The sequence below is a fragment of the Leiobunum rupestre genome, chromosome 10, assembly GCF_980474605.1.
Source record: "Leiobunum rupestre chromosome 10, qqLeiRupe1.1.hap1, whole genome shotgun sequence".
NCBI lineage: Eukaryota > Metazoa > Arthropoda > Arachnida > Opiliones > Sclerosomatidae > Leiobunum > Leiobunum rupestre.
The window spans coordinates 28,010,919-28,025,342 of NC_143393.1; the positions used below are offsets into that span (position 1 = coordinate 28,010,919).

Consider the following 14,424-nt stretch of genomic DNA (forward strand, 5'->3'; position numbering starts at 1 on the left):
ATCCCAGGTGGCCGGGTTACAATGCGCAGCGTGGTAGAGGCCAGCCCTCCAAGTCAACAAATTCCTACACTAACGATAATACCGTTAATCTCAACAAACCACTAATAATTTTCTATAAAGGGAGTATAACCTTTTCAGGAATTTGGGGCAATACATAATTCCCTCCCTCATTTTTCTAACCACGTGTTATACGTAGTGTGAAATACAGTGGTTTTAGAGGAATTCTCCTACTACAAGTATCCCCGCTTTGGTAGTGCTTTAATTTCTCATATCTACTAGAACGCCTTTCGTGAATCTAAAAAAAGAAATTATATTTGAATAATTATCCAAAATGTTATGAAAATAATTAATTTATAGCTCGGATATTGTTGTTCATATGTTAATTAAGGATGCATTTAAAAAATAAACACTAAATATGAAACAATAAAGGTTTCAAGTGAGAAAACCTCTTCAGCGCGGCACGCTTCCTCTAATACAAGAATTGGGTGTTTCTACTATCGTTCTAGACTAGCGCCATGTGCGAGAAAAGAGAGAAGCTATTTCGCACCCTCCCAAACAAGGAGGGTTCTGCTCCCTTTAAGAGAGCTAACGAATAATTTTCTTCGCAATATTTCGCAGCTCAATCTCTTTTTCCTCATCAATATTGTTCGAGTTCTGGTGACCAAGTTGAGGGCTGTCAATAACACCACCGACTCCAGCCACACCAAGTAAGTTACTCACAAACGATTCTCCAAAGTTTCATCCGTCGAAATATCTAAAAATTTCATTCGTGAAATTCCTTCATGAATTATTAGCGACTGCAATATCAATTAAAACTTGGCACTCAATCCGGGTCTAAGTAAATGGACTTAGAAGGACCTAGACAAATTCCAAACTGTTCCATTAGTAAGCCACATTTTACAAGCGACATTCGCTTAAATAAATTCGAAAGGAAAATAAAGATAAAAAGGCTGAATATTTTAAGAGTCTTTCGTGTAGATAGATCCTAAAAGTCCCCGCTTAATTTGCATGCAAATTATTTAGGAGGGGAGAAACTAGACTCTTCCAACCCCCCTTCTCGTACGCTAATTAATTATTGGAGTCTCTCTAACGTAAGTCGGAATTAGATTCTCTTCCGAGTTTTTTTTAATAGTGTTCACGTTGTAATTTTCGAAAGCCCATTTTAAGACTTCACGTGCCTATAAATATAAAATTGATTTTATAGAAAATGATCAGACTAGAGCAATTTCCTTTTTTAAATTATCTGAATAATAATTGAAGAAAAAACCGTCATACTCGAAAAATTTGGTAAAATCATCAGACGCGGAAAATTAGCTTATATGATCAGACTAGGGGAAAATTTTATGAATTCGTCAGGCGCTGAAAATAGGATAAATTCGTCCGACAGAGGGACGTTTGGTAAAATTATCAGACTCGGAAATTCGGTAAAAATATCAGACTGAGGAAAGTTATAGTAAAATGATTACACTACGAAAAATCTTTCGGTCTCAGGAAAAATCGAGCGGGGAAAATATTGAAAAAATTGCCGACTCGGAAAAAATTTGGTTAAATTATCAGATGGGGGAAAATCGTAAAATTAATCAGAATAGGGGATAATTGTACAAAATAATCAGAATATGGGATAAATGTACAAAATAATCAGACTAGGAAATAATTCCATAACATAATCAGAGTGGGGATAATTATATAAAATAATCAGACTGGGGGATAGCTCCATAAAATTATCAGACTGGGGGATATTTTCATAAAATAATCAGAATAGAGGATAGTTTCATAAAATAATCAGACATGGGGTAATCATATAAATTATCAGACTAGGGGAAATTTTGTGCAAAATAATAAGATTCGGGATCAATTTTACTTCACTATTAAAATGAAGTACAAAATCGGTTCATCGAAGGGTAAGAGGAGGCTTGGTTCTATAAATGATTAGATTATTTTAATTAGTTTCTATTTGAAAGTTATTCAATCTCGAAATTGTCAAAAATATTTATTTATACTATATTTGTATTTGATTTTGATTTGGTTTTTATTTTTCAAACCATTCCGCAGAAAGGCTGTCAGGGCCACTCTGATTCTAATCCCGTTACTGGGCCTCCATTACGTGATCACGCCGTTTCGCCCCGAACCGAGGTCTCCGGGGGAACAACTTTACGAAACAGTGTCGGCGACCGTCACATCTTTCCAGGTACAGAACGACCCTTCAACATACTAACGAAACACGAGTCGATATTTTGGTGTTGAATGTCACGTTTTAGAAAGAGTTCCAGAAATAATCTAACCAATAAGGCTTACGTGTCCCCCCGGAAAGTGGCCTCCACTAGATGGCGCTTCTCCATTTCTCAGCGATAAGAACAATACCAAGCGAATCCGGAAGGCCTTTAAATGTAACACGGGAAAACTCTTTACGACCTGGCCTCTGAAGAAAACTAAAAGAGATGCCACAGTTGAAAGGGCGCGAAACACGACGCAACATTCCAAATTTAGAATTGAGGCGAAGGATGCAACGGGGGGGGGGGATACTTGACTTGACAAATTCAATTTAAAATCTTTTTTTTTAACCTACGCGCCAAATTTATATAACGCGTGTTAGTATTACAATTGGTCCGGCTGTTGTTCGGGTACCACCTATTTCGGGTAAAATATTTGAACCATTGCGAATCTGAAATTTGTCAATATCTTAACCACCTTTTTCTACCCATATTTCTTTCTATCTGTCCTGGGGACCACGACACGGGACAGGGATTTTGCGTCTCCTTGCTTTTCTGCTTCTTTAACGGAGAGGTGAGTGCATTTTCTCCGACAACCTTTCAAAGCTCGGGGTTTTTCGAAAACGCGCCGAATTCCTTTTCGAAGGAAACTAAAAAAACATTTAAATCTTATTTCATTTTTTCTCTTCCGCGATGAAATTTAAAACCAGATTCTGGGTCTGATCCGTCACCGGTGGAAACAGGCGCGTATGGTCCGCCACGAGGACATTCGCTTTTCCAAAGTGTTGGCCACCACCGTCACTGTAAGAACAGGTTCAGACATTTTTACATTCTTTTTTTCACGCAGTCACTCTATTCGCTTTTATTCGAGCTTTTTCTTAATTAGGGGTAATCCTAAATTTGGTATCCTATAAACGGTAAACTTCATAAATTCCCATAAATTTTTATGGGGATGTTTCTTAATTAGGGGTTAACCTAATTTTTGGTAAATTGTAAACGGTTATCTTCATAAATTCCCATACATTTTTTATGGGGATACTTCTTAATTAGAGGTTATCCTAATTTTGGTATCCTATAAACGGTTAACTTCATAAATTCCCATACATTTTTATGGGGATGTTTCTTAATTATTGGTTAACCTAATTTTGGTATACTGTAAACGGTTATCTTCATAAATTCCCATACATTTTTTATGGGGATACTTTTTAATTAGACGTTAACCTAATTTTGGTATCCTGTAAACGGTTATCTTCATAAATTCCCATACATTTTTTATGGGGATGCTTCTTAATTAGGGGTTAACCTAAATTTGGTATCCTATAAACGGAAAACTTCATAAATTATGTAACACACATGGGGGAGAGTTGTACAAAATGTTACACGGGGAGGGGCATACTGAGTATTAGTTACGTAAATTTTGGAGTTTGGGGTCTTGTCAATTATTACAAGGTGGAGAGGGATTTATAAATGTCTAGTTTTTGAGTTAATTAATTTGTAAACGGCCCCTAAACACATCAAAAACTATTTAAATCGTAATTTTTCATATTATGAATTATTCTTATTAGAGGTAAACTAAATGAAACATTTATAGATTTATCGTATAAACGGTATAAAGCATAAGTTAATATCAGTGCACCCGCGATTACACATTTTCTTCATTCGCTGGAGAACATCTTTATCGTTACCGTGACAACAAGGGCTGTGCGAGTAGTGGTTTTAGGCAATCGAATCGGGTATCGAGTACGAATTTTTTTTAATCGAGTCTAGTAATATTGAAGTCGAGTCGAGTAATCGAGTAGTTGATTAAGGGGAAATTTACTCATATTCGAGTCAAGTAATTCACAAAAAACCTCGAGTAATAATTTTAACGAGTCGTGTTATTTTTTTGGTACTCGATAATCAACAAGTATCTTCCAATTACTTATTCGAGGTCGAGTTCGAGTACTCGACCTCAAAAAATGCCGAGTAATCGATGATGATCGAATACTCGCACAGCCCTAGTGACAACCATTAATAACAACGTCATTGTTTAATCTCCCCGGGGGGGGGGATTTCCATTCCTTTCGAGAGGCTAATTTAAATATCGGAGAAAACCCAATTTAAATAATTAAAAGTATCGAAAGTTAGTCGAGCTAAGCTATAGTCGCCAGTCTAAAAGGAAAACCATCTTAACGAAACTTAATTTTTTAATTTGCCGCTGCGCCACAGTGGGACGACGAGCACACGACGTTGTAAGGCCAACCGGAAAAGAAGGTAAGCTCCGTCTCAACTCTTCACGCTTCTCAAACACACTTCACCCACTCTCCCCGCCTTCCTCTTTAGTGTCAGGTAAACTGTTTTATAAATACACGCGTAATTAACTTAAGAAACGTAAGTATGACACTTCTTATTCTACTGACGCTTTTTTTAATGATAATATGTTTTTGCCAATGACCTTATTATGACCTCTATAAATACTGAAAAAGCTATCCGAGCTCTTATTGGTCTTTCGAGGTGTCAGGTATCAATGCCCGAGAAGTCGCTATCGCAAGCCTCTTTTTTTATAGATCAGCCAAGACTTATTGAAAATTGAAAATCTTTCAACAATAAAAATAACGTTTACTTTGGCAAAAATAATGATAAATTCAGTGTTTCAAAAATTCCACTTTTTTGGTAAATAATGGTAATTAATGGTAAATAATGGTAAATAAAGGTAATTAATTGTAAATAATTGTAAATAATCGTAAATAATGATAAGTAATGGTAAATATGGTAAATAATGGTAAATAATGGTAAATAATGTTAAATAATGGTGAATACTGGTAAGTTATGGAAAATTTGGTAAATTATGCTAAATAACGGAAAATAATGTTAAATAATGGAAAATATTGGTTTATATTGTATAGTAATATGTGAAATCCAGAAAACCATTCAAAAAATAAACAAGTCAATTTTAAGAGATCTGAAACTTTATTTTCAGGACTCTACAAGTTTATTCTAATTCTTATAGGTTTTATCTCCTTAAATATAGTTTTAAGTTTTAAATATCTTAAATAATTCATTAAAATATATTATTTAAAATTATCTACCATTATTTACCACCTTTCCCATTTTATACCGTAACGAAATTACCACAATGTTTACCACCTGTTAAATACTTCTTCGGAACGCTGGATAAATTATTGAATACTTATATTTTATTTAAATTACTTATGATAAATATGTTCAAGACGATGCTTATAGCTGTATATTTATAATTAAATTGGATGTGTTTTGGGCGAAAATAAATTTTGTTCGTTAGAGGTTAGTGTATAATCCGCATCTGTATTTTCGTTAAAAAAGGAGGGTTTTAAAGCGCCATCCTTCGGCGCGTTTTTAGGTTGAGGTAGATATTAAATTTTTCTAGGCTGATCCAATATTTGCGGAAGGCCCGAAGGATAGCAAACATATCACCAACGTAGCTCCCCCTACTGCCCAAATCTGGCAACTTTATTTCCGAGCCACGGGCAGGTTCGATTCAATTAACTTTTTTCGATCGCTTCTTCGTACAGCCACAGGAAATAAACGAAAAACAAAAGTTCCCAAGGAAAAATACTTAAAGAAGTGAATCAGTACCCTTACAATTAATTTTAGTTCATGGTATTTAATTAGAAATTAAATAAGGTTGAAATTGGTCAAATACTTGTTAACGATATTAAACATTAAATACTAGGTGTTCCAGAAAAGATTGATTTTTTTTAAAACTTAAAAGAACCACAATATTTCCAGAAAATTATCCTATGAAAGATTAATTTATCTTTCTATCTTAAAAAAAAACATTTCAAGAAATTTATTCAATGAAAGATTAATTTATCTTAAAATCTTTAAAAAAACACACAATATTTTCAAGAAATAAATTCTATGAAAGATTAATTTATCTTAAAATCTTTAAAAAAAAACACCAATATTTTCAAGAAATTTATTCAATGAAAGATTAATTTATCTAAAAACCTAAAAAAAACACAATATTTTCAAGAAAATGGTCAATGTAATAATGAAATCATTCAATCAAAAGTAAACCACTTTAAAAAATTTAAAACAATACAAATCGTCGCTTGAGAATAACTATTAGCAACAATATATAATATATTTATTGCTATAGAAGTATCCATGTAAAATGTAAAAATGAAACATGTACCTTCGCAGGCTCGAGACATATTTAAATGGGCGCGATTTTCCCCGCTAAACCACGGATGTATACACCTCATCACGGGCTTCACGCTTGGAGGAGAGAAGTATTCTGGAGTGGAAAAGTCGGGCGCCACCTGCGGCTTTGTAAAATTCCCATCATGCACTTTTTGGTCGGACGTCATCAAGCCAGAATGATGGCAGATAAAGCTGACGTCCGACCAAAAACCGGGGTAGTCTGGGTAATTCTAACAGCAATAGGCGGGAAAGGACGTTCTTATTACCGCTATGGGATTTTCCACTCCAGAATACTTCTCTTCTCCAAGCTTTTGGATAGTTTTTTGTATTTCTATGGAATATAGAGTTGTGACTCGTGAATTAGCGGAGGAGTATTTTAGTTTCTGAAGATAATTGAAATAGCAGTGTAGAGGTAAATACTAATGTTACATCTTATTGTTTATTAAATTAACAAGTCTTTGAAAAATTTGGCGAAGGCATATGTCTTAGGATTTAATCATATATTTCTTAATTAAGCCTAGGCTTAGCCATTTCGTTTGTTTAGTAAACTTTTTCGCGCTTTAGGAGTAGATGCCCGTTTGTAGCGCCACCTGCATTCTAATTTTAATTATTTAAAATTAAAATATAATTTATAAGTACGAAAACAGTATTTTAAAACAGCAATTTTTGCTTTAGTTATAATTAAATTATACTTACATTTAAAATAATAATAATTAGTACTTTTTATCACAATCAAGGTGGCGCTTGGGGAAGCTATAATTGCAATTGGGATAAAGGCCAGCAGTACTGTACGTAGAGGTCCCCCTTCTTTAGTACGTTCTAACCTGTCTATATAAGCCGCGACAGTGCTCATGAAGAACTTTGATGATAACGATAATATTGAAGACAGTTTGCGAGAATAAAGCTCTAACTGCGGTACTATTCGCCGTCAAAAAGGGCCCGATGAAAATGGTTAAGGCCTAGAGGGTCATAAAGGACCCTTTTATAGCCCAAATTATTTTACCTTCTCCCAGCAGTCGAAAAGCTGGATGTCCCTCTTTTGGAACACATTGAGAGTTATGTCTGCTTTTGGAGACCAAACTAAAATGGGAGAATTCTTTGTTTGTAAGAGACAACCTTAATATTATCACAATAATTTTCTCACGTTAACAGTTTCGCCTTTTAAAACTTTCATTATTATGTTACTGGCGATAAAAGTAATAAAACTTGTGGTTTATAAACATCAATAGAATTTATATGAAATGAAATGAAATTTAACGTGCACAACAACAGTTACGCATCGAACCAACAAGGTTGTACACACAGTGGGTTAAAAATAACAAAACAACGTATTATTTGTGGAGTTTGAAACATTTAGAAATGTAGAACTTAGAGATTAAATATAATTTAAAAATTTTGTTTTTAAATTTCCGTGTATTTACAAGACAATATATCTATATATCGAACCAATGAATTGAAGAAAAATAAAAAATTTTAAAACAGAATAAATGAAGAGTTTAAAATATTTAGAGAGGTTTACATTAATAAAATTATTATTGAACAATTTATATAAATTCGGAATATTTACAAGAGAATATATCTACAGTGTCTGAAAAAAGGTGACACGTTTTCTGCATACGCGAAATTCGAGATATTACGGGTTTGTTAGAGAAGGTCATATTCTGCCTTGCACTACGACTAGGAACGTGAAACATAAGTGATATCGTTTAGTCCATACATTGAGAGTTTAATATGGTTTTTGAAGGAACAAGAGTTCACGATTGCATGAAAAGAAGATAGTACTTAAATTCTTAAAGGTTTATTAAAATTAACTGTACTTTGATATTTTATAACGACTTCATTTTGTAAAAGGCTTAGCGTTTCAGGTTATGTTAGCCTTCTTGGTTTAAGATTTTTCGGAAAATTAGGAAACTTATTTCTTCCAACAAAAAATTATTTAATGAAAATATGGAAAATATTTCCCTATAACCTTAACCCTTTCAAGTGGTTTTACGTAATGCAGGTTTTAAATAGAATTATCATGATTTACACGAAAAAGTAATTTTAAAGATTATTCTTTTGACTGTGATGTTTATTATAATTTTTGTCGGAACAATTTTCTACCTTTAATTATGGTTTTAATAAAAATGAAACTTGACTAACGACCATCCTATTATCTTGACGCCATATTAATAACAAAATTGATTTAAAAATTGCCAAAACGTGTAGTTTGTTTTATTTTGTTAAATAGCTAATAATGTAAAACCTGTTCAAATTACATTTCCAATTTCAACCCTTAATTAATTTATAAATATTATTTAAAATAGACATTTTAATCACACTTCAGCCATCGTGCTAAATACCCAAAAACTGTAATTTTTAATTTCCTTTTGATACGAATTAATTAATCGGCGATATTTAGAAGCATTTATAAGCTAGAGCTTATTTATTTTAGAGTTACTCTACTCAATACAGCATTATACCGATGGAGTCCTTACTCCAACTAGTGGCAGAAAACGTTACTAATCTTTTTTCTTAGTATGTTAAAATCAAAGCGAAGGTGGAAACCAGGGTTGGATTTTTTAAAAATTTAAAAATCTAGTATGGTTAAAACCTGTTGTAACCGGTGGCTTAAACCTGTTAAAACCTTTATTAAAAAATGCTCAAATCGCTTATATCTAGCCCTCATTACTTCGAAAATGCTCAAATTGACCGTTTTAAAAATAACGTTTTTGGGCGTGACAGTACCTTTACATTGTGAGGTATAGCAGACTTATTTACCCGCTTTTATACCCTAACATGGCGGCATATTTTCACGAGCAAAATGAATTTTAAGATCACCGAATTGCTTATATCTAGCTCTAATTACTTACGACAAAAGGTGAAGGTTAAGTTTTAGTTTTTTCAATATTTATAATTCATTTCTCAATATTTTTTTTTATAAAAAAAGTGGTTTTAACCATGGATTTTGGTTTAAACTAGGGTTAATTAACCAAGTCTGGTTGGTTCTTGCCAACACTGGTGGAAACACACCCCCGCGCGTATACCTAAAGTTGAAACCGCAAAACTATGAATGATATTACCTTGACAGACGGAAATACGTTTCAAAATTCAGTTTACAAAGTATGGGGGAGGTAGGGTGTCTAAGCCATCCACCGCAATTTTTGTAATATCGAAAAATGTGTCCCACGATGGCGCCAAATCGGTTGACCGATATAAAACCCGGATATTGAAACGCGCAATGGACGTCACGAGAAAAAAATAGCAGCGGCTTATGATTTCCTTAACCTTACAGGGCGGAAGGCGCCAAACCGGTACAGTCTACGAGACGTACTAACAGCCCTAACCTCTTCGTACCGACCGAAGTGCAGGCCCTAAGCCGGGGAGGGGGACGTTAGGAAGGGAAAAGCTAGATTTAATATTGGCAGCGAAATCTGTTGCCTGGATATTCGACTTGCCTGTCAAACCCACCAACACGTGCTTTCGAAAACTGACAGAATGGCGAGATTTCGTTTTAGGGGCCAGCCAGCCCCCGTCGTCCGGTTTTATCGAGGTCACGGGCGTTTGCGTGCGCCCAAGGGCTAAGACGTTCTTAAGGACGGAACTATCAGAAACATCAAAGGATTTAAAACTAGCCACAACTTTTTACAAATCTTTCGTGTATCCCCAAAAACAGTCTCGACAAAAATTCATTAGCGGAAGTTTTAATTACTTGGTCTACGTACGTTATGTTTACGTAGTACGTAGCTAATTAACTTCGTATAACTCGATTAAAAGATTTCGTAGTTTGAACCAGTTACGAAATCCTTAATATATGGGTATAAAATTTTTATTAAATTTAGGTATCGACAAGCGAAGTTACTTTTTCGTCAAGGAGCACTTGGAAATACCCCTTACCTACTAAATACCTACTAAATAATACAAATACTTCAACCGACTTCATAAGAAACCTTAAAACTATTAAATTTCTTTAAAAATTAAGTTAATTTATTTATTGTTTCATCTTTAGAAAACTAATCATAAATGAGGAAAACCAGTATAAAATTGTTTAAAATAAACGATAACTTGATTTTGTGTCGTAACATTTCAGCTATGGGTTGCCTGATTTAAATTTCGATTTCAATCAAGTTATTTTTTAAATCATTGATTTAAATCGCTTATTAATTACTTCAATGCATTTATGAAAATGTACCTGCATAGGTTCTCTAAAAATTACAATTAATTTTGATTAATTTAAAATTTAGTTTACATTACCGTTGCACTCAAATTATTAACGAATCGGTCAAGAAAAACAGACGTAATAACTTAAAAAATAAAAAAACCAATTAAAATCGCCAAAAATAAAATGATTTATTATGATACATATCTTATTACTAGTAATATAATAATATGATACATATCTTATTACTAGTAATATAATAATATGATACATATCTTATTACTAGTAATATAATAATATGATACATATCTTATTACTAGTAATATAATAATATGATACATATCTTATTACTAGTAATATAATAATATGATACATATCTTATTACTAGTAATATAATAATATAATAAATATCTTATAATTATTAGTAATATAATAATATAATAAATATCTTATAATTATTAGCAATATAATTAGATAATAAATATCTTATAATTATTAGTAATATAATAATATAATAAATATCTTATAATTATTAGTAATGTAATAATATAATAAATATCTTATAATTATTAGTAATGTAATAAATAATAAATATCTTATAATTAATTGTAATATAATAATATCATAAATATCTTATAATTATTGGTAATATAATAATATCATAAATATCTTATAATTATTAGTAATATAATAATATCATAAATATCTTATAATTATTAGTAATATAATAATATAATAAATATCTTATAATTATTAGTAATATAATAATATAATAAATATCTTATAATTATTAGTAATATAATAACATAATAAATATCTTATAATTATTAGTAATATAATAATATAACATTATAAATTATAATTTATAATTCGATGTAAGTTACTTTGAGTGAAAAACCTTGATCATATCTATTTCTTGTATCCTCTGAAAAAGGAACCTCCACAGGTACATGTTTCAAGGAAATAACATTAGCGTGATAGCGAGATTTATACTTATCTTTAAAAGATAAATTGTTTGTGGATTAAGTGAATCGCAACTACTTAGTGTGGGCAATTTTTTACTCGTGAAAATGTGTGTTAGAGGACTCGATACAGTCCATCACACGGAAGCGAAAAGTGCACTCGTCAAAAGACAATTGGCTATATTTCGGTAGTACATAAACAATAAAAATTGACGCTAAGTTGTTTATCCCCTATATAAATAGATCGTTGTTCTGTCTCCCAAAAAAACCCTTATTTTTGCTCGACCATTCTCAGAACAGCGTATTATTGCCAGTATAGAAGCTCAGAATTATTTATCTTCTCCTACAACACTAACACTAAGCCTTGTTTTCTCCCTTCTGCCGTAGGTTTGGCTAAACACAGGGAAAGTCAATGCTTCACGGTAGCTTAACAAGAAGGAAAGATCCAGTAATAAGAGCGAAAACAAAGGAATTCGGAAAACACGTCAGCTAAATCCTTGAAATCCTTTCACGGATAAGTCATAGCGCGATTGACTTAGCTAATGGCGAAAGACAACGCGATGCGATTAACTCTACGGCACCATCTAACGGGTTTAACGAAAGATAATTTAGCCATGACGTAATTCCGATATCCGTTACGCGATTGAGTGGTTACGTATTTAACCACTAGAGCGCGCTGTCACGGGAAAGTTTCGTAGTTTAGAGTTCTTAGCTACGTATAGATAATGGAATGTAATTTACATTTTGTAAAGGTAGTCAGAATTTCATACAGGATACGTAGTCAAAAGCACGATTTTGGCTTTTGTAATATAATCTTCACGCTATACCCCTCCACGAAATACCAGAGTACATTCTCGCCATGATATAAATACGTATATTCTTCCATATGACCCGAATTATTCTCATAAAAATAATTAATTAACGCTTCTTTAAAAACAGCACGATCCGCTCACGACTCAAAAATCATAATATTCTAACCTACATTACACCAAAAAAAAATATCTTTAAAGGCAATATAACCATCGAGGCGTTCTTTACGGAACACCCCAACAATTTTAGCAGCACAAATGAGGGGTTGACAGAAGTATTGGAAGCTGTATTCCCTTTAAACAAATTACAGATTTGTAAATATCTTGGAATTTACGAAGGAGATCTGTAAATCAGACCCTTTCTAACGTGGTCTTTTAAGATAAATTTTCAGCCGAAGTTTGAATAATATGGTACGAAACAAAACTTGATCGTTAATGGACCACGAGCGCGCGATAACTTTATCCTAGTTCATTTAGTCTCATCGCCCTTTAAGAATTTAAATTAAATTAAAGAATTTAATTTTTTACTCGTGATAGATACTTAGAAGAGAGAGAGAGAGAGATATATATATATATAAATATATATATATATATATATATATATATATAGAGAGAGAGAGAACTAGAGCACCTAAAAACGGTATAAGAAAAACTACCATACTTCGATGTACACGCGAATTAAGTATAAAAGTATGTAAAAAAAGTATTACAAAAATGGAAGAATTATTGTATAAATGTTACTATAACCTGTGATCTAAATCATTCGAAAACTATATAATATAAAACAAAATTTTGTAAATAAATTTGATGAAGATATTGTGTATAATTAATTTGTGTAATTAAAATACAGTTTTCGTGAAATGCTGGTTTTTATTTTCCTATATACATATTAACAGAAGTACATAGTATTTATATTGTAATATAAGTATCCATCCCTATACTCTTAACATTATTTCGTTCATAGGCTCCCTCTTTATTTCATCTCAGGCGCCCATTTTCGTAGAAACGTTTATTAATTTGAAATTGATAAAGAGGAATAGGAAAAAAAAGGTGATTTATTTTTAGGCTTTTAGCTTTTCTTTTCATAAAAAATATATTGTCAGGAATATCATCAATTTCACGTACTACCCACTTCCAACGCAATTACAGATGGTCATTTTCCCCTCGGACAAACTGGCCATTAGCTCGAAGTCGACACCAGCTTTGTACACTGCACACTTCACGTTATTGACAACGTTTACTTTCGTTTTGTAAGCGGATTAAACAATCTGTAAATCTTCTCCAATTCATTATTTCAATAAAATAAAATATCCGATAAGATACTTTTTATTTCGTAGAACCAAGAACGTTTTCAGGTTAATAGAGAACATGAGACCACTAGTGCTTCAAACAGCCAACTGATCAGCTTATTCAGATCATAACTATCCGATATCTCAGTTAGGCAGATCAGGTTTATAATTCATATTCCTCTCACCCAGAAATCAAATCTTAAATTGTACCTGATTCATTATCCTAAATACCCCACATGACTTGATCGGTTATAATTAATATTAACAATTTCAGTTTTATATATCAATCCATATCAACCGATATGATAATATCCAAACATAAATGCCGATAATACATTTGGCGGAAAGATACTAGCTTGAATTTTCGGTAAATCGGCGGTGAGAATTTCGAATTTAGTATATTTTCCGTTGAATTCCTAAATGTTCTTGCACGTGTTATATTAATCCATTGTAGAAATGTCTATCGCGCAAATTTCAAAGTGGTCAATAAATTTTTAATGCACATTATTTTTTTAAAACTTCCTTATAGCGTAATATTAGTATTATGCTCCTAAGCAATCATCAAATCACATGTTTATATACGCCAACGTGGTGATCTCGGGGTCTGTTCAATACTTACCCTGGACTCACCAATCGTATTTTTTAGGTATAACTTGTAGCATAAGTAACATAATAAGAATAAGTATGACCATTCCTATTCCCCCAATGCAAATGACAACGTAAACCCATCGTACCGACAACTCTCCGCAAGTATTTGGAAGATGCCCGGAAAATCGACGACGGTCCGCCGGCAGCCTTTTCGACGGACCAGCCAAGGCCTATTGAATATCGAAATGCTTTCAAAAGTGTAAA

The 14,424-nt window shown here is 32.6% G+C and overlaps 1 protein-coding gene across 2 annotated transcripts in view; it reads left to right on the forward strand.

The window, feature by feature from the left end:
* LOC149925334 (calcitonin gene-related peptide type 1 receptor-like) overlaps positions 1 to 12,765 on the forward strand; it is a 75,922-nt gene extending 63,157 nt beyond the window's left edge. For both annotated transcript variants that reach the window (XM_090160042.1, XM_090160043.1), the window contains 6 exons: positions 619 to 707; positions 2,053 to 2,188; positions 2,743 to 2,784; positions 2,921 to 3,023; positions 4,419 to 4,463; positions 11,862 to 12,765. In XM_090160042.1, the coding sequence (XP_090016168.1) occupies positions 619 to 707; positions 2,053 to 2,188; positions 2,743 to 2,784; positions 2,921 to 3,023; positions 4,419 to 4,463; positions 11,862 to 11,905 (459 nt within the window). In that variant the 3' untranslated portion in view covers positions 11,906 to 12,765. The remainder of the gene's footprint in view (positions 1 to 618; positions 708 to 2,052; positions 2,189 to 2,742; positions 2,785 to 2,920; positions 3,024 to 4,418; positions 4,464 to 11,861) is intronic.
* Positions 12,766 to 14,424: the final 1,659 nt, after the last annotated feature.